This window comes from Petromyzon marinus, unplaced genomic scaffold, assembly GCF_048934315.1.
Source record: "Petromyzon marinus isolate PM22_M1 ecotype Great Lakes invasive population unplaced genomic scaffold, UKy_Petmar_22M1.pri1.0 PM_G_Scaffold_7, whole genome shotgun sequence".
Classification (NCBI taxonomy): Eukaryota; Metazoa; Chordata; class Hyperoartia; order Petromyzontiformes; family Petromyzontidae; genus Petromyzon; species Petromyzon marinus.
Window position 1 is genome coordinate 3581461 of NW_027423024.1, and position 20866 is coordinate 3602326.

Below are 20866 nucleotides of genomic sequence, written 5' to 3' on the forward strand. Positions count from 1 at the left end.
GTGCTGGTGAGAGAGGCCTGCTGTTCAGTACACCCGTGTTGAGGAGCCTGCTGTTCAGCACACCCTTGCTGGTGAGAGAGGCCTGCTGTTGAGAGGCCTGCTGTTCAGCACACCTGCGCTGGTGAGAGAGGCCTGCTGTTGAGGGGCCTGCTGTTCAGCACACCCGTGCTGGTGAGAGGGGCCTGCTGTTCATCACATCCGTGTTGGTGAGAGGGGCCTGCTGTTCAGCACACCCGTGCTGGTGAGAGAGGCCTGCTGTTCAGCACACCCGTGTTGAGGGGCCTGCTGTTCAGCACACCCGTGCTGGTGAGAGGGGCCTGCTGTTGAGGGGCCTGCTGTTCAGCACACCCGTGCTGGTGAGAGAGGCCTGCTGTTCAGCACACCCGTGTTGAGGGGCCTACTGTTCAGTACACCCGTGCTGGTGAGAGGGGCCTGCTGTTCAACATACCCCTGCTGGTGAGAGGGGCCTACTGTTCAGCACACCCGTGCTGGTGAGAGGGGCCTGCTGTTCAACACACCCGTGCTGGTGAGAGGGGCCTGCTGTTTAACACACCCGTGCTGGTGAGTGGGGCCTGCTGTTTTAACACACCCGTGCTGGTGAGAGGGGCCTGCTGTTCAGCACACCCGTGCTGGTGAGAGAGGCCTACTGTTCAGCACACCCGTGCTGGTGAGAGGGGCCTGCTGTTCAACACACCCGTGCTGGTGAGAGAGGCCTACTATTCATCACACCCGTGCTGGTGAGAGGGGCCTGCTGTTCACCAATCCCATGCTGGTGAGAGGGGCCTACTGTTCAACACACCAGTGCTGGTGAGAGAGTCCTGCTGTTCAGCACACCCGTGCTGGTGCGAAGATGGCGCCGATGATAGTAGCCTCAGCCGGTCGGTGCGCCCTGTTTTGTCTTGTTTTGTCTGTCAATTCAGTGTTTTGCCAAGATTTTCGGAGTTCTTTAACAAGAGACGAACTTTTAAATATCAGGGAAACAACTCCTGTGGATTTAATTTCTACTTTTCTGCTTCCAGCGGCAGAATTAGTAGGCATTCTAGTCAATGCCGCGCTAGGCTTTGCTCAAGCAGCGAAACGCCGCCCAAGGGGTAAACGGTCGGGGGCTCTAGTACGGCTACACAGACGCGGGATCCGAACAGTGCTTCTGAGCTTTTTCCTCTCCAACGTACGTTCACTGTACAACAAAATGGATGAACTTCAGCTACTGATGGTAAAAAACAAAGACTTTCTTTCAGCTTCTGTTTTGTGCTTCACGGAAACATGGCTGTGTGATTTGATTCCGGACACTTCGCTACAACTAGCAGGATTCCATCTTGTAAGATCGGATCGTGACATAGCACTCTCCGGCAAGACGAAAGGCGGTGGTATTTGTTTTTACATTAATAGTGGCTGGTGTGTAGATGTCACAGTGATTCTGCAACATTGTTCTCCACTCCTTGAATCAATTTTTATAACCTGTAAACCGTTTTACTCGCCTCGCGAGTTCGCGTCGCTCATTTTGGTCGGAGTTTATTTGCCGCCTTGTCCTCAGGTTAAAGAGGCCCAACGCATGCTCGCCGATCAGATTCTGAGTGTGGAGCGAGCAAATCCAGATTCGTTGGTTATCGTACTTGGCGACTTTAACAAAGGTAATCTCAGCCACGAACTCCCCAAATACATACAATTCATTAAATGCCCAACCAAAGAAGGGAACACTCTGGATCACTGCTACACTACAGTCAGTAGAGCCTACCACGCCGTCCCCCGAGCAGCACTAGGACACTCTGACCATGCCATAGTCCACCTGATTCCTGCATACAGGCAGAAACCAAAACTCTGTAAACCTGCTGTGAGGACATCTAAACAGTGGACCAGTGAGGCTGTGGAAGATTTGCGGGCGTGCTTAGACTGTACTGACTGGGATATGTTCACGACTGCTACCAATAGTCTGGATGAACTCAATGAGGCTGTGACGTCCTACATCAGCTTCTGTGAGGACTGCTGTATCCCAACACGTACCAGGGTGAACTTTAACAACAATAAGCCCTGGTTCTCAGCAAAGCTCAGAAGGTTGAGGTTGGAGAAGGAGGAAGCGTTTAGGAGTGGAGATAGAGACAGATTCAAGGAGTCGAAGAACAGGTTTAGCAAAGCGGTGAGAGAGGCTAAACGACTGTACTCAGAGAGACTAAAACACCAGTTCTCTACAAACGACGCTGCTTCTGTCTGGAGAGGGCTCAGGCAGATCACCAACTACAACCCCAGAGCCCCCCACACCACTAACAACTCCCGCCTAGCCAACGACCTGAACGAGTTCTACTGTAGATTTGAAAGACAATTGGACTGTCCTGAACCACCCCTTCCAACCCAAGAGGCCCCATCCCCCACCAATACTACAGAGACGACTATCTCCTTTCAGGAGGGAGAAGTTAATAGACTTTTCAAGAGGCAGAATCCACGCAAAGCAGCCGGGCCGGTCTCTGTCTCTCCAGCCACCCTCAGGCACTGCGCTGACCAGCTGTCTCCGGTGTTCACCAACATCTTTAACACCTCCCTGGAGACATGCCATGTACCAGCCTGTCTCAAGTCCTCCACCATCATCCCTGTGCCCAAAAAGCTAAGGCCAACAGGACTAAATGATTACAGACCGGTCGACCTTACATCTGTGGTAATGAAGTCTTTTGAGCGCCTGGTCCTGGCACACCTCAAAGCCATCACAGACCCTCTCCTGGACCCCCTTCAGTTTGCCTACAGAGCCAACAGGTCTGTGGACGACGCAGTTAACATGGCCCTCCACTTCACCCTACAGCATCTGGATGCCCCAGCATCCTACGCCAGGATCCTGTTTGTGGACTTCAGCTCTGCCTTCAACACCATCATCCCTGCCCTGCTTCAGGACAAGCTCTTCCAGCTGAACGTGCCCTACTCCACCTGCAGGTGGATCACAGACTTCCTCTCTGACAGGAAGCAGTGCGTTAAGCCGGGAACAGAAGTCTCTGACTCCAGGTCCATCAGCACGGGAACTCCTCAGGGCTGCGTCCTTTGCCCACTGCTCTTCTCCCTGTATACCAACAGCTGCGCCTCCAATCATCTGTCCGTCAAACTCTTGAAGTTTGTCGGACGACACCACCCTCATTGGGCTGATCTCTGGTGGGGATGAGTCTGACTATAGGTGGGAAGCTGACAACCTGGTGACCTGGTGTAGCCAGAACAACTTAGAGCTAAATGCTCTAAGGACAGTTGAGATGGTTGTGGACTTCAGGAAGAATACAGCCCCCCTCACCCCCATCACCCTGTTAGACTCCCCAGTCAAAATTGTAGAGTCCTTCCGCTTCCTGGGCACTATTCTCTCCCGGGACCTCAAGTGGGAACTGAACATCAGCTCCCTCACCAAGAGAGCTCAACAGAGGATGCACTTTCTACGGCAGCTGAAGAAATTCAACCTGCCAAAGACAATGATGGTGCAATTCTATACAGCGATCATTGAATCCATCCTCACCTCCTCCATAACCATCTGGTACGCTGCTGCCACTGCCAAGGACGAGAGCAGACTGCAGCGTATCATCCACACTGCTGAGAAGGTAATTACCTGCAATCTACCAACCCTCGAGGACCTGCACACAACAAGGTCCATGAGGCGAGCGAGGAAGATTGTGGCGGATTCCTCCCACCCTGGACACTCTCTGTTTCAGCTACTCCCCTCTGGCAAAAGGCTTCGGTCCATCAGGACCAAAACCTCACGCCATAAAAACAGTTTCTTCCCATCTGCTGCTGGCCTGTTAAACGAGGCCAAGGGCTAACACTGATTCTAACATTTTATCTACATGATGACACCTTGCCGATATTAACTATGTTAACCTGTTTGTATTTTTTATTTTTAAATTATATCTTAAAGCTATTTTATATTCGATATTTATTCAATTTTATATACTTCAGCCCCTTGGTGTTAGACTTTTAACCCTTATAATAGTAAGACTTGTTTAAAACTTATTTAAGATTTTAGATTCCTATATGTTGAATGTATGCACCATCCTGCCAAAGTAAATTCCGTATTGGTGTGAACTTTCATGGCGAAAAAAACCCTTTCTGATTCTGATTCATAGACTACAATGTTATCTCAATAGGAATCGATTCAAACGCTCTCCTTTTCTAACACAATCGATTCTCATGGTAGGTATCCCAATGGGATTCGATTCTATACGCTTTAAATCACTAGCTAGATCGATTCCTATGTTATTAGAACAAATCGCCATAATCAATTCCCATGTTATCGAAAATGTATTCGATTCCATTTTACACTCACGACCAACGTCAATTCCAATGCAGTCCCAATAGGGATCGATGCCATCGGCTCGATTTTTGACCACTATCGATTCGCATATGTTATCCCCATAGGAATCGATCCGAGTTTTTAATTTAACCTTGAATCGATTTCCTCAGCACGTGACTTGGGTGAGGCGGACGCGTGGCTGCGTGTGGGGTTAATGGCGATGTCGAAACTCTACAAACTTGGCCTACTCTTCCCCTTCATCCTGCTTCTCCTCCTCCTCCACCACCTCGTCACGTGCAGCAGCCACGGTGAGCAGAGCCCGAGGTGGTCGATAAATCGGGTGCCAGGTTGTGATTGTGGGGGGAGTGGTGGTGCAGTGGTTAGCGCACTGTGTGTGAGTGGGGAGTGGTGGTGCAGTGGTTAGCGCACTGTGTGAGTGAGGAGTGGTGGTGCAGTGGTTAGCGCACTGTGTGTGAGTGGTGGTGCAGTGGTTAGCGCACTGTGTGAGTGTGTGGGGAGTGGTGGTGCAGTGGTTAGCGCACTGTGTGTGTGGGTGGGGAGTGGTGGTGCAGTGGTTAGCGCACTGTGTGTGTGGGTGGGGAGTGGTGGTGCAGTGGTTAGCGCACTGTGTGTCTGTGAGTGGGGAGTGGTGGTGCAGTGGTTAGCGCACTGTGGGAGTGTGTGGGGAGTGGTGGTGCAGTGGTTAACGCACTCTGTGTTTGTGGGGAGTGGTGGTGCAGTGGTTAACGCACTGTGTGTGAGTGGGGAGTGGTGGTGCAGTGGTTAGCGCACTGTGTGGGTGTGAGTGGGGAGTGGTGGTGCAGTGGTTAACGCACTGTGTGTGTGTGGAGTGGTGGTGCAGTGGTTAACACACTGTGTGTGTAAGTGTGTGGGGAGTGGTGGTGCAGTGGTTAACGCACTGTGTGTGTGAGTGAGGAGTGGTGGTGCAGTGGTTAGCGCACTCTTGAGTGTTTTTCCCCATCTGCCCAGTTCCGCTGTTCCCACTGAATGTTCGTTTGGAGTCTCGAGACCTCCTGGCGACCCTTTGCTGGGACCCCGTTGAAGCGGCTCCCAGTGGGGATGGAGGGGATAGACCCCCACTTGTTGATCCTTTAACCATCAACTCGACCACCACGACCACGACCAACTCAACGTTCCTGAATGTTACATACACAGTTCAGAGCAAACTGTGAGATGCTCACTCACTCACTCAGCCACTCACTCACCAACCCACTCACTCACCAACCCATTCACTCACCCACTCACTCAGCCACTCACTCACAACCCACTCACTCACAACCCACTCACTCACCCACTCACTCACCAACCCACTCACCAACCCACTCACCCACTCACTTACTCACCCACTCACTCACCAACCTACTCACTCACCCACTCACTCACCAACCCACTCACTCACCTACTCACCAACCAATTACCCACTCACTCACCAACCCACTCACCCACCCACTCACCCACTGACTCACCAACCCACTCACCAACCCACTCACTCACCAACCCACTCACTCACCAACCCATTCACTCACTCAGCCACTCACTCACAACCCACTCACTCACCCACTCACTCACCAACCCACTCACCAACCCACTCACCCACTCACTCACCCACTCACTTACTCACCCACTCACTCACCAACCTACTCACTCACCCACTCACTCACCAACCCACTCACCCACTCACCAACCAATTACCCACTCACTCACCAACCCACTCACCCACCCACTCACCCACTGACTCACCAACCCACTCACCAACCCACTCACTCACCAACCCACTCACTCACCCACTCACCAACCAACTTACCCACTCACTCACCACCCCACTCACCCACCCACTCATCCACTCACTCACCAACCCACTCACCCACTCACTCACCAACCCACTCACTCACCCACTCACTCACCAACCCACTCACTCATCCACTCACCAACCAACTTACCCACTCACCAACCCACTCACCCACCCACTCACCCACTCACTCACCAACCCACTCACCAACCCACTCACTGACCAACCCACTCACTCACCCACTCACTCACCAACCCACTCACCAACCCCCTCACCCACTCACTCACCAACCCACTCAATCACCCACTCACTCACCCATTCAATCACCCACTCACCCATTCACCCACTCACTCACCAACCCATTCACCCACTCACCAACCCACTCACCCACTCACTCACCAACCCACTCACCCACCAACCCACTCACTCACACACACACCCATTCACCCACTCACTCACCAACCCACTCACCCACCAACCCACTCACACACACACACGTCTCTCTCACCCACTGGCTCCTCACCACCCTCACCACTCCTCCCTGTGTCTCTGTCTGCGCAGCTTCAGACGAGCCCGCTGGCAGACCGTCTGCGCTGCCACAACGGAGACGCGGTGCGACGTCTCCTCGGCGCTGGACGATCCCGGTGGCCGCTACCTCCTCCGTGTGAGATTCTCCTTCTCATCCTCGCCATCGCGATCCTCACCCTGGGTAGCGGTTGTGGTCGTGCCCTTGAGGGAAAGTGAGTGGCACGAGATTGTACATATGCCTGTGTCTTTGTGTGTGTCTCTCTCTCTGTGTCTCTGTGTGTGTGTCTCTCTCTGTGTCTGTGTGTGTGTGTCTCTCTCTGTGTCTCTCTCTCTGTGTCTCTCTTTGTCCGTGCCTGTCTGGTGCTCACTAACAGCACTTGCCCCAACGGTGTTTTTCAGGCTACACAGAGGATCTTTGTCATCTTTGTCTGTGTGTGTCTCTCTGTGTGTTTGTGTCTCTGTGTATGTCTGTGACTTTTTCTGCCTGTGTGTGTGTCTTCGGCTCACAGGGAGAGATCACACTAACTCCACTCACTCGCTGTGTAGGACAGGGGAAGATCACACAAACTCCACTCACACTGTAGAACAGGGGGAGATCACACACACTCCACTCACTCGCTGTGTAGGACAGGGGGAGATCACACAAACTCCACTCACACTGTAGAACAGGGGGAGATCACACAAACTCCACTCACTCACTCTGTAGGACAGGGGGAGAACACACAAACTCCACTCACTTGCTGTGTAGGACAGGGGGAGATCACACAAACTCCACTCACTCTGTAGAACAGGGGGAGATCACAAACTCCATTCACTCACTCTGTAGGACAGGGGGAGATCATACAAACTCAACTCACTCACTCACTCTGTAGGACAGGGGGAGATCACACAAACTCCACTCACTCACTCTGTAGGACAGGGGGAGATCACACAAACTCAACTCACTTGCTGTGTAGGACAGGGGGAGATCACACAAACTCCACTCACACTGTAGAACAGGGGGAGATCACACAAACTCCACACACTCACTCTGTAAAACAGGGGGAGATCACACAAACTCCACTCACCCACTCTGTAGAACAGGGGGAGATCACACAAACTCCACTCACTCACTCACTCACTTTGTAGGACAGGGGGAGATCACACAAACTCCACTCACTCTGTAGAACAGGGAGAGATCACACAAACCCCACTCACTCACTCTGTAGAACAGGGGGAGATCACACAAACTCCACTCACTCACTCTGTAGGACAGGGGGAGATCATACAAACTCCACTCTGTAAAACAGGGGGAGATCACACAAACTCCACACACTCACTCTGTAGAACAGGGGGAGATCACACAAACTCCACTCACTCTGTAGGACAGGGGGAGATCATACAAACTCTACTCACTCACTGTAGGACAGGGGGAGATCATACAAACTCCACTCATACACTCTGTAGAACAGGGGCAGATCATACAAACTCCACTCACTCACTGTAGAACAGGGGGAGATCACACAAACTCCACTCACTCTGTAGAACAGGGGGAGATCACACAAACTCCACTCACACACTCTCTAGAACAGGGGGAGATCACACAAACTCCACTCACACACTCTGTAGGACAGGGGGAGATCATACAAACTCCACTCACACACTCTGTAGGACAGGGGGAGATAACACAAACTCCACTCACACTCACTCTGTGGAACAAGGGGAGATCACACAAACTCCACTCACTCTGTAGAACAGGGGGAGATCACACAAACTCCACTCACTCTGTAGAACAGGGGGAGATCACACAAACTCCACTCACTCACACTGTAGGACAGGGGGAGATCATACAAACTCCACTCACACACTCTGTAGGACAGGGGGAGATCACACAAACTCCACTCACACTCACTCTTTGGAACAGGGGGAGATCACACAAACTCCACTCACTCTGTAGAACAGGGGGAGATCACACAAACTCCACTCACTCTTTGGAACAGGGGGAGATCACACAAACTCCACTCACTCTGTAGAACAGGGGGAGATCACACAAACTCCACTCACTCTGTAGGACAGGGGGAGATCACACAAACTCCACTCACTCTGTAGGACAGGGGGAGATCACACAAACTCCACTCACTCACTCTGTAGGACAGGGGGAGATCACACAAACTCCACTCACTCTGTAGGACAGGGGGAGATCACACAAGCTCCACTCATTCACTCTGTAGGACAGGGGGAGATCACACAAACTCCACTCACAAACTCTGTCGGACAGGGGGAAATCACACAAACTCCACTCACTCTGTAGGACAGGGAGAGATCACACAAACTCCACTCACTCTGTAGTACAGGGGGAGATCACACAAACTCCACTCATTCACTCTGTAGGACAGGGGGAGATCATACAAACTCCACTCACTCTGTAAAACAGGGGGAGATCACACAAACTCCACACACTCCTTCTGTAGAACAGGGGGAGATCACACAAACTCTACTCACTCTGTAGGACAGGGGGAGATCATACAAACTCCACTCACTCACTATAGAACAGGGGGAGATCACACAAACTCCACTCACTCTGTAGGAATGGAGGAGATCACACAAACTCCACTCACTGACTCTGTAGGACAGGGGGAGATCACACAAACTCCACTCACTCTGTAGAACAGGGGGAGATCACACAAACTCCACTCACTCTGTAGGACAGGGGGAGATAAAAAAAAACTCCACTCACTCACTCTGTAGCACAGGGGGAGATCACACAAACTCCACTCACTCGCTGTGTAGGACAGGGGGAGATCACACAAACTCCACTCACTCTGTAGAACAGGGGGAGATCACAAACTCCATTCACTCACTCTGTAGGACGGGGAGATCATACAAACTCAACTCACTCACTCACTCTGTAGGACAGGGGGAGATCACACAAACTCCACTCACTCACTCTGTAGGACAGGGGGAGATCACACAAACTCAACTCACTTGCTGTGTAGGACAGGGGGAGATCACACAAACTCCACTCACACTGTAGAACAGGGGGAGATCACACAAACTCCACACACTCACTCTGTAGAACAGGGGGAGATCACACAAACTCCACTCACTCACTCTGTAGGACAGGGGGAGATCACACAAACTCCACTCACTCTGTAGAACAGGGAGAGATCACACAAACTCCACTCACTCACTCTGTAGAACAGGGGGAGATCACACAAACTCCACACACTCACTCTGTAGAACAGGGGGAGATCACACAAACTCCACTCACTCTGTAGGACAGGGGGAGATCACACAAACTCCACTCACTCTGTAGAACAGGGGGAGAACACACAAACTCCACTCACTCGCTGTGTAGGACAGGGGGAGATCACACAAACTCCACTCACTCTGTAGAACAGGGGGAGATCACAAACTCCATTCACTCACTCTGTAGGACAGGGGGAGATCATACAAACTCAACTCACTCACTCACTCTGTAGGACAGGGGGAGATCACACAAACTCCACTCACTCACTCTGTAGGACAGGGGGAGATCACACAAACTCAACTCACTTGCTGTGTAGGACAGGGAGAGATCACACAAACTCCACTCACACTGTAGAACAGGGGGAGATCACACAAACTCCACACACTCACTCTGTAAAACAGGGGGAGATCACACAAACTCCACTCACTCACTCTGTAGAACAGGGGGAGATCACACAAACTCCACTCACTCACTCACTCACTTTGTAGGACAGGGGGAGATCACACAAACTCCACTCACTCTGTAGAACAGGGAGAGATCACACAAACCCCACTCACTCACTCTGTAGAACAGGGGGAGATCACGCAAACTCCACTCACTCACTCTGTAGGACAGGGGGAGATCATACAAACTCCACTCTGTAAAACAGGGGGAGATCACACAAACTTCACGCACTCACTCTGTAGAACAGGGGGAGATCACACAAACTCCACTCACTCTGTAGGACAGGGGGAGATCATACAAACTCTACTCACTCACTGTAGGACAGGGGGAGATCATACAAACTCCACTCATACACTCTGTAGAACAGGGGCAGATCATACAAACTCCACTCACTCACTGTAGAACAGGGGGAGATCACACAAACTCCACTCACTCACTCTGTAGGACAGGGGGAGATCACACAAACTCCACTCACTCTGTAGAACAGGGGGAGATCACACAAACTCCACTCACACACTCTCTAGAACAGGGGGAGATCACACAAACTCCACTCACTCAATCTGTAGAACAGGGGGAGATCATACAAACTCCACTTACTCTGTAGAACAGGGGGAGATCACACAAACTCCACTCACACACTCTGAAGGACAGGGGGAGATCATATAAACTCCACTCACATACTCTGTAGGACAGGGGGAGATAACACAAACTCCATTCACACTCACTCTGTGGAACAAGGAGAGATCACACAAACTCCACTCACTCTGTAGAACAGGGGGAGATCACACAAACTCCACTCACTCTGTAGAACAGGGGGAGATCACACAAACTCCACTCACTCACACTGTAGGACAGGGGGAGATCATACAAACTCCACTCACACACTCTGTAGGACAGGGGGAGATCACACGAACTCCACTCACACTCACTCTTTGGAACAGGGGGAGATCACACAAACTCCACTCACTCTGTAGAACAGGGGGAGATCACACAAACTCCACTCACTCTTTGGAACAGGGGGAGATCACACAAACTCCACTCACTCTGTAGAACAGGGGGAGATCACACAAACTCCACTCACTCTGTAGGACAGGGGGAGATCACACAAACTCCACTCACTCTGTAGGACAGGGGGAGATCACACAAACTCCACTCACTCACTCTGTAGGACAGGGGGAGATCACACAAACTCCACTCACTCTGTAGGACAGGGGGAGATCACACAAGCTCCACTCATTCACTCTGTAGGACAGGGGGAGATCACACAAACTCCACTCACAAACTCTGTCGGACAGGGGGAAATCACACAAACTCCACTCACTCTGTAGGACAGGGAGAGATCACACAAACTCCACTCACTCACTCTGTAGTACAGGGGGAGATCACACAAACTCCACTCATTCACTCTGTAGGACAGGGGGAGATCATACAAACTCCACTCACTCTGTAAAACAGGGGGAGATCACACAAACTCCACACACTCCTTCTGTAGAACAGGGGGAGATCACACAAACTCTACTCACTCTGTAGGACAGGGGGAGATCATACAAACTCCACTCACTCACTGTAGAACAGGGGGAGATCACACAAACTCCACTCACTCTGTAGGAATGGAGGAGATCACACAAACTCCACTCACTGACTCTGTAGGACAGGGGGAGATCACACAAACTCCACTCACTCTGTAGGACAGGGGGATATCACACAAACTCCACTCACTCACTCTGTAGCACAGGGGGAGATCACACAAACTCCACTCACTCGCTGTGTAGGACAGGGGGAGATCACACAAACTCCACTCACTCTGTAGAACAGGGGGAGATCACAAACTCCATTCACTCACTCTGTAGGACGGGGAGATCATACAAACTCAACTCACTCACTCACTCTGTAGGACAGGGGGAGATCACACAAACTCCACTCACTCACTCTGTAGGACAGGGGGAGATCACACAAACTCAACTCACTTGCTGTGTAGGACAGGGGGAGATCACACAAACTCCACTCACACTGTAGAACAGGGGGAGATCACACAAACTCCACACACTCACTCTGTAGAACAGGGGGAGATCACACAAACTCCACTCACTCACTCTGTAGGACAGGGGGAGATCACACAAACTCCACTCACGCTGTAGAACAGGGAGAGATCACACAAACTCCACTCACTCACTCTGTAGAACAGGGGGAGATCACACAAACTCCACACACTCACTCTGTAGAACAGGGGGAGATCACACAAACTCCACTCACTCTGTAGGACAGGGGGAGATCATACAAACTCCACTCACTCACTCTGTAGGACAGGGGGAGATCATATAAACTCCACCCACACACTCTGTAGAACAGGGGGAGATCATACAAACTCCACTCATACACTCTGTAGAACAGGGGCAGATCATACAAACTCCACTCACTCACTGTAGAACAGGGGGAGATCACACAAACTCCACTCACTCTGTAGGACAGGGGGAGATCACACAAGCTCCACTCATTCACTCTGTAGGACAGGGGGAGATCACACAAACTCCACTCACAAACTCTGTCGGACAGGGGGAAATAACACAAACTCCACTCACTCTGTAGGACAGGGAGAGATCACACAAACTCCACTCACTCACTCTGTAGTACAGGGGGAGATCACACAAACTCCACTCACTCGCTGTGTAGGACAGGGGGAGATCACACAAACTCCACTCACTCTGTAGAACAGGGGGAGATCACAAACTCCATTCACTCACTCTGTAGGACGGGGAGATCATACAAACTCAACTCACTCACTCACTCTGTAGGACAGGGGGAGATCACACAAACTCCACTCACTCACTCTGTAGGACAGGGGGAGATCACACAAACTCAACTCACTTGCTGTGTAGGACAGGGGGAGATCACACAAACTCCACTCACACTGTAGAACAGGGGGAGATCACACAAACTCCACACACTCACTCTGTAGAACAGGGGGAGATCACACAAACTCCACACACTCACTCTGTAGAACAGGGGGAGATCACACAAACTCCACTCACTCTGTAGGACAGGGGGAGATCATACAAACTCCACTCACTCACTCTGTAGGACAGGGGGAGATCATATAAACTCCACCCACACACTCTGTAGAACAGGGGCAGATCATACAAACTCCACTCACTCACTGTAGAACAGGGGGAGATCACACAAACTCCACTCACTCTGTAGGACAGGGGGAGATCACACAAGCTCCACTCATTCACTCTGTAGGACAGGGGGAGATCACACAAACTCCACTCACAAACTCTGTCGGACAGGGGGAAATAACACAAACTCCACTCACTCTGTAGGACAGGGAGAGATCACACAAACTCCACTCACTCACTCTGTAGTACAGGGGGAGATCACACAAACTCCACTCACTCACTCTGTAGGACAGGGGGAGATCACACAAACTCAACTCACTTGCTGTGTAGGACAGGGGGAGATCACACAAACTCCACTCACTCACTCTGTAGTACAGGGGGAGATCACACAAACTCCACTCATTCACTCTGTAGAACAGGGGGAGATCACACAAACTCTACTCACTCTGTAGGACAGGGGGAGATCATACAAACTCCACTCACTCACTGTAGAACAGGGGGAGATCACACAAACTCCACTCACTCTGTAGGACAGGGGGAGATCACACAAGCTCCACTCACTGACTCTGTAGGACAGGGGGAGATCACACAAACTCCACTCACTCTGTAGAACAGGGGGAGATCACACAAACTCCACTCACTCTGTAGGACAGGGGGAGATCACACAAACTCCACTCACTCACTCTGTAGGACAGGGGGAGATCACACAAACTCCACTCACTCGCTGTGTAGGACAGGGGGAGATCACACAAACTCCACTCACTCTGTAGAACAGGGGGAGATCACAAACTCCATTCACTCACTCTGTAGGACGGGGAGATCATACAAACTCAACTCACTCACTCACTCTGTAGGACAGGGGGAGATCACACAAACTCCACTCACTCACTCTGTAGGACAGGGGGAGATCACACAAACTCAACTCACTTGCTGTGTAGGACAGGGGGAGATCACACAAACTCCACTCACACTGTAGAACAGGGGGAGATCACACAAACTCCACACACTCACTCTGTAGAACAGGGGGAGATCACACAAACTCCACTCACTCACTCTGTAGGACAGGGGGAGATCACACAAACTCCACTCACTCTGTAGAACAGGGAGAGATCACACAAACTCCACTCACTCTGTAGAACAGGGGGAGATCACACAAAGTCCACTCACTCACTCTGTAGGACAGGGGGAGATCATACAAACTCCACTCACTCTGTAGGACAGGGAGAGATCACACAAACTCCACTCACTCACTCTGTAGTACAGGGGGAGATCACACAAACTCCACTCACTCACTCTGTAGGACAGGGGGAGATCACACAAACTCAACTCACTTGCTGTGTAGGACAGGGGGAGATCACACAAACTCTACTCACTCTGTAGGACAGGGGGAGATCATACAAACTCCACTCACTCACTGTAGAACAGGGGGAGATCACACAAACTCCACTCACTCTGTAGGACAGGGGGAGATCACACAAACTCCACTCACTGACTCTGTAGGACAGGGGGAGATCACACAAACTCCACTCACTCTGTAGAACAGGGGGAGATCACACAAACTCCACTCACTCTGTAGGACAGGGGGAGATCACACAAACTCCACTCACTCACTCTGTAGGACAGGGGGAGATCACACAAACTCCACTCACTCGCTGTGTAGGACAGGGGGAGATCACACAAACTCCACTCACTCTGTAGAACAGGGGGAGATCACAAACTCCATTCACTCACTCTGTAGGACGGGGAGATCATACAAACTCAACTCACTCACTCACTCTGTAGGACAGGGGGAGATCACACAAACTCCACTCACTCACTCTGTAGGACAGGGGGAGATCACACAAACTCCACTCACTCACTCTGTAGGACAGGGGGAGATCACACAAACTCAACTCACTTGCTGTGTAGGACAGGGGGAGATCACACAAACTCCACTCACACTGTAGAACAGGGGGAGATCACACAAACTCCACACACTCACTCTGTAGAACAGGGGGAGATCACACAAACTCCACTCACTCACTCTGTACGACAGGGGGAGATCACACAAACTCCACTCACTCTGTAGAACAGGGAGAGATCACACAAACTCCACTCACTCACTCTGTAGAACAGGGGGAGATCACACAAACTCCACACACTCACTCTGTAGAACAGGGGGAGATCACACAAACTCCACTCACTCTGTAGGACAGGGGGAGATCATACAAACTCCACTCACTCACTCTGTAGGACAGGGGGAGATCATATAAACTCCACCCACACACTCTGTAGAACAGGGGCAGATCATACAAACTCCACTCACTCACTGTAGAACAGGGGGAGATCACACAAACTCCACTCACTCTGTAGGACAGGGGGAGATCACACAAGCTCCACTCATTCACTCTGTAGGACAGGGGGAGATCACACAAACTCCACTCACAAACTCTGTCGGACAGGGGGAAATAACACAAACTCCACTCACTCTGTAGGACAGGGAGAGATCACACAAACTCCACTCACTCACTCTGTAGTACAGGGGGAGATCACACAAACTCCACTCACTCACTCTGTAGGACAGGGGGAGATCACACAAACTCAACTCACTTGCTGTGTAGGACAGGGGGAGATCACACAAACTCCACTCACTCACTCTGTAGTACAGGGGGAGATCACACAAACTCCACTCATTCACTCTGTAGAACAGGGGGAGATCACACAAACTCTACTCACTCTGTAGGACAGGGGGAGATCATACAAACTCCACTCACTCACTGTAGAACAGGGGGAGATCACACAAACTCCACTCACTCTGTAGGACAGGGGGAGATCACACAAACTCCACTCACTGACTCTGTAGGACAGGGGGAGATGACACAAACTCCACTCACTCTGTAGAACAGGGGGAGATCACACAAACTCCACTCACTCTGTAGGACAGGGGGAGATCACACAAACTCCACTCACTCACTCTGTAGGACAGGGGGAGATCACACAAACTCCACTCACTCGCTGTGTAGGACAGGGGGAGATCACACAAACTCCACTCACTCTGTAGAACAGGGGGAGATCACAAACTCCATTCACTCACTCTGTAGGACGGGGAGATCATACAAACTCAACTCACTCACTCACTCTGTAGGACAGGGGGAGATCACACAAACTCCACTCACTCACTCTGTAGGACAGGGGGAGATCACACAAACTCAACTCACTTGCTGTGTAGGACAGGGGGAGATCACACAAACTCCACTCACACTGTAGAACAGGGGGAGATCACACAAACTCCACACACTCACTCTGTAGAACAGGGGGAGATCACACAAACTCCACTCACTCACTCTGTAGGACAGGGGGAGATCACACAAACTCCACTCACTCTGTAGAACAGGGAGAGATCACACAAACTCCACTCACTCTGTAGAACAGGGGGAGATCACACAAAGTCCACTCACTCACTCTGTAGGACAGGGGGAGATCATACAAACTCCACTCACTCTGTAGGACAGGGGGAGATCACACAAACTCCACTCACACTGTAGAACAGGGGGAGATCACACAAACTCCACACACTCACTCTGTAGAACAGGGGGAGATCACACAAACTCCACTCACTCACTCTGTAGGACAGGGGGAGATCACACAAACTCCACTCACGCTGTAGAACAGGGAGAGATCACACAAACTCCACTCACTCACTCTGTAGAACAGGGGGAGATCACACAAACTCCACACACTCACTCTGTAGAACAGGGGGAGATCACACAAACTCCACTCACTCTGTAGGACAGGGGGAGATCATACAAACTCCACTCACTCACTCTGTAGGACAGGGGGAGATCATATAAACTCCACCCACACACTCTGTAGAACAGGGGCAGATCATACAAACTCCACTCACTCACTGTAGAACAGGGGGAGATCACACAAACTCCACTCACTCTGTAGGACAGGGGGAGATCACACAAGCTCCACTCATTCACTCTGTAGGACAGGGGGAGATCACACAAACTCCACTCACAAACTCTGTCGGACAGGGGGAAATAACACAAACTCCACTCACTCTGTAGGACAGGGAGAGATCACACAAACTCCACTCACTCACTCTGTAGTACAGGGGGAGATCACACAAACTCCACTCACTCGCTGTGTAGGACAGGGGGAGATCACACAAACTCCACTCACTCTGTAGAACAGGGGGAGATCACAAACTCCATTCACTCACTCTGTAGGACGGGGAGATCATACAAACTCAACTCACTCACTCACTCTGTAGGACAGGGGGAGATCACACAAACTCCACTCACTCACTCTGTAGGACAGGGGGAGATCACACAAACTCCACTCACTCACTCTGTAGGACAGGGGGAGATCACACAAACTCCACTCACTCGCTGTGTAGGACAGGGGGAGATCACACAAACTCCACTCACTCTGTAGAACAGGGGGAGATCACAAACTCCATTCACTCACTCTGTAGGACGGGGAGATCATACAAACTCAACTCACTCACTCACTCTGTAGGACAGGGGGAGATCACACAAACTCCACTCACTCACTCTGTAGGACAGGGGGAGATCACACAAACTCCATTCACTCACTCTGTAGGACGGGGAGATCATACAAACTCAACTCACTCACTCACTCTGTAGGACAGGGGGAGATCACACAAACTCCACTCACTCACTCTGTAGGACAGGGGGAGATCACACAAACTCAACTCACTTGCTGTGTAGGACAGGGGGAGATCACACAAACTCCACTCACACTGTAGAACAGGGGGAGATCACACAAACTCCACACACTCACTCTGTAGAACAGGGGGAGATCACACAAACTCCACTCACTCACTCTGTAGGACAGGGGGAGATCACACAAACTCCACTCACTCTGTAGAACAGGGAGAGATCACACAAACTCCACTCACTCTGTAGAACAGGGGGAGATCACACAAAGTCCACTCACTCACTCTGTAGGACAGGGGGAGATCATACAAACTCCACTCACTCTGTAGGACAGGGAGAGATCACACAAACTCCACTCACTCACTCTGTAGTACAGGGGGAGATCACACAAACTCCACTCACTCACTCTGTAGGACAGGGGGAGATCACACAAACTCAACTCACTTGCTGTGTAGGACAGGGGGAGATCACACAAACTCTACTCACTCTGTAGGACAGGGGGAGATCATACAAACTCCACTCACTCACTGTAGAACAGGGGGAGATCACACAAACTCCACTCACTCTGTAGGACAGGGGGAGATCACACAAACTCCACTCACTGACTCTGTAGGACAGGGGGAGATCACACAAACTCCACTCACTCTGTAGAACAGGGGGAGATCACACAAACTCCACTCACTCTGTAGGACAGGGGGAGATCACACAAACTCCACTCACTCACTCTGTAGGACAGGGGGAGATCACACAAACTCCACTCACTCGCTGTGTAGGACAGGGGGAGATCACACAAACTCCACTCACTCTGTAGAACAGGGGGAGATCACAAACTCCATTCACTCACTCTGTAGGACGGGGAGATCATACAAACTCAACTCACTCACTCACTCTGTAGGACAGGGGGAGATCACACAAACTCCACTCACTCACTCTGTAGGACAGGGGGAGATCACACAAACTCCACTCACTCACTCTGTAGGACAGGGGGAGATCACACAAACTCAACTCACTTGCTGTGTAGGACAGGGGGAGATCACACAAACTCCACTCACACTGTAGAACAGGGGGAGATCACACAAACTCCACACACTCACTCTGTAGAACAGGGGGAGATCACACAAACTCCACTCACTCACTCTGTACGACAGGGGGAGATCACACAAACTCCACTCACTCTGTAGAACAGGGAGAGATCACACAAACTCCACTCACTCACTCTGTAGAACAGGGGGAGATCACACAAACTCCACACACTCACTCTGTAGAACAGGGGGAGATCACACAAACTCCACTCACTCTGTAGGACAGGGGGAGATCATACAAACTCCACTCACTCACTCTGTAGGACAGGGGGAGATCATATAAACTCCACCCACACACTCTGTAGAACAGGGGCAGATCATACAAACTCCACTCACTCACTGTAGAACAGGGGGAGATCACACAAACTCCACTCACTCTGTAGGACAGGGGGAGATCACACAAGCTCCACTCATTCACTCTGTAGGACAGGGGGAGATCACACAAACTCCACTCACAAACTCTGTCGGACAGGGGGAAATAACACAAACTCCACTCACTCTGTAGGACAGGGAGAGATCACACAAACTCCACTCACTCACTCTGTAGTACAGGGGGAGATCACACAAACTCCACTCACTCACTCTGTAGGACAGGGGGAGATCACACAAACTCAACTCACTTGCTGTGTAGGACAGGGGGAGATCACACAAACTCCACTCACTCACTCTGTAGTACAGGGGGAGATCACACAAACTCCACTCATTCACTCTGTAGAACAGGGGGAGATCACACAAACTCTACTCACTCTGTAGGACAGGGGGAGATCATACAAACTCCACTCACTCACTGTAGAACAGGGGGAGATCACACAAACTCCACTCACTCTGTAGGACAGGGGGAGATCACACAAACTCCACTCACTGACTCTGTAGGACAGGGGGAGATGACACAAACTCCACTCACTCTGTAGAACAGGGGGAGATCACACAAACTCCACTCACTCTGTAGGACAGGGGGAGATCACACAAACTCCACTCACTCACTCTGTAGGACAGGGGGAGATCACACAAACTCCACTCACTCGCTGTGTAGGACAGGGGGAGATCACACAAACTCCACTCACTCTGTAGAACAGGGGGAGATCACAAACTCCATTCACTCACTCTGTAGGACGGGGAGATCATACAAACTCAACTCACTCACTCACTCTGTAGGACAGGGGGAGATCACACAAACTCCACTCACTCACTCTGTAGGACAGGGGGAGATCACACAAACTCAACTCACTTGCTGTGTAGGACAGGGGGAGATCACACAAACTCCACTCACACTGTAGAACAGGGGGAGATCACACAAACTCCACACACTCACTCTGTAGAACAGGGGGAGATCACACAAACTCCACTCACTCACTCTGTAGGACAGGGGGAGATCACACAAACTCCACTCACTCTGTAGAACAGGGAGAGATCACACAAACTCCACTCACTCTGTAGAACAGGGGGAGATCACACAAAGTCCACTCACTCACTCTGTAGGACAGGGGGAGATCATACAAACTCCACTCACTCTGTAGGACAGGGGGAGATCACACAAACTCCACTCACACTGTAGAACAGGGGGAGATCACACAAACTCCACACACTCACTCTGTAGAACAGGGGGAGATCACACAAACTCCACTCACTCACTCTGTAGGACAGGGGGAGATCACACAAACTCCACTCACGCTGTAGAACAGGGAGAGATCACACAAACTCCACTCACTCACTCTGTAGAACAGGGGGAGATCACACAAAC

General features: G+C 51.1%; 1 protein-coding gene across 1 annotated transcript in view; it reads left to right on the plus strand.

The window, feature by feature from the left end:
* The first annotated feature begins 4413 nt into the window (after positions 1-4413).
* Positions 4414-20866, plus strand: part of LOC142920212 (uncharacterized) — a 76631-nt gene continuing 60178 nt past the window's right edge. The window contains exons 1-3 of the mRNA XM_076062697.1: positions 4414-4557; positions 5240-5438; positions 6621-6799. Of these exons, the coding sequence (XP_075918812.1) occupies positions 4464-4557; positions 5240-5438; positions 6621-6799 (472 nt within the window). The 5' untranslated portion in view covers positions 4414-4463. The remainder of the gene's footprint in view (positions 4558-5239; positions 5439-6620; positions 6800-20866) is intronic.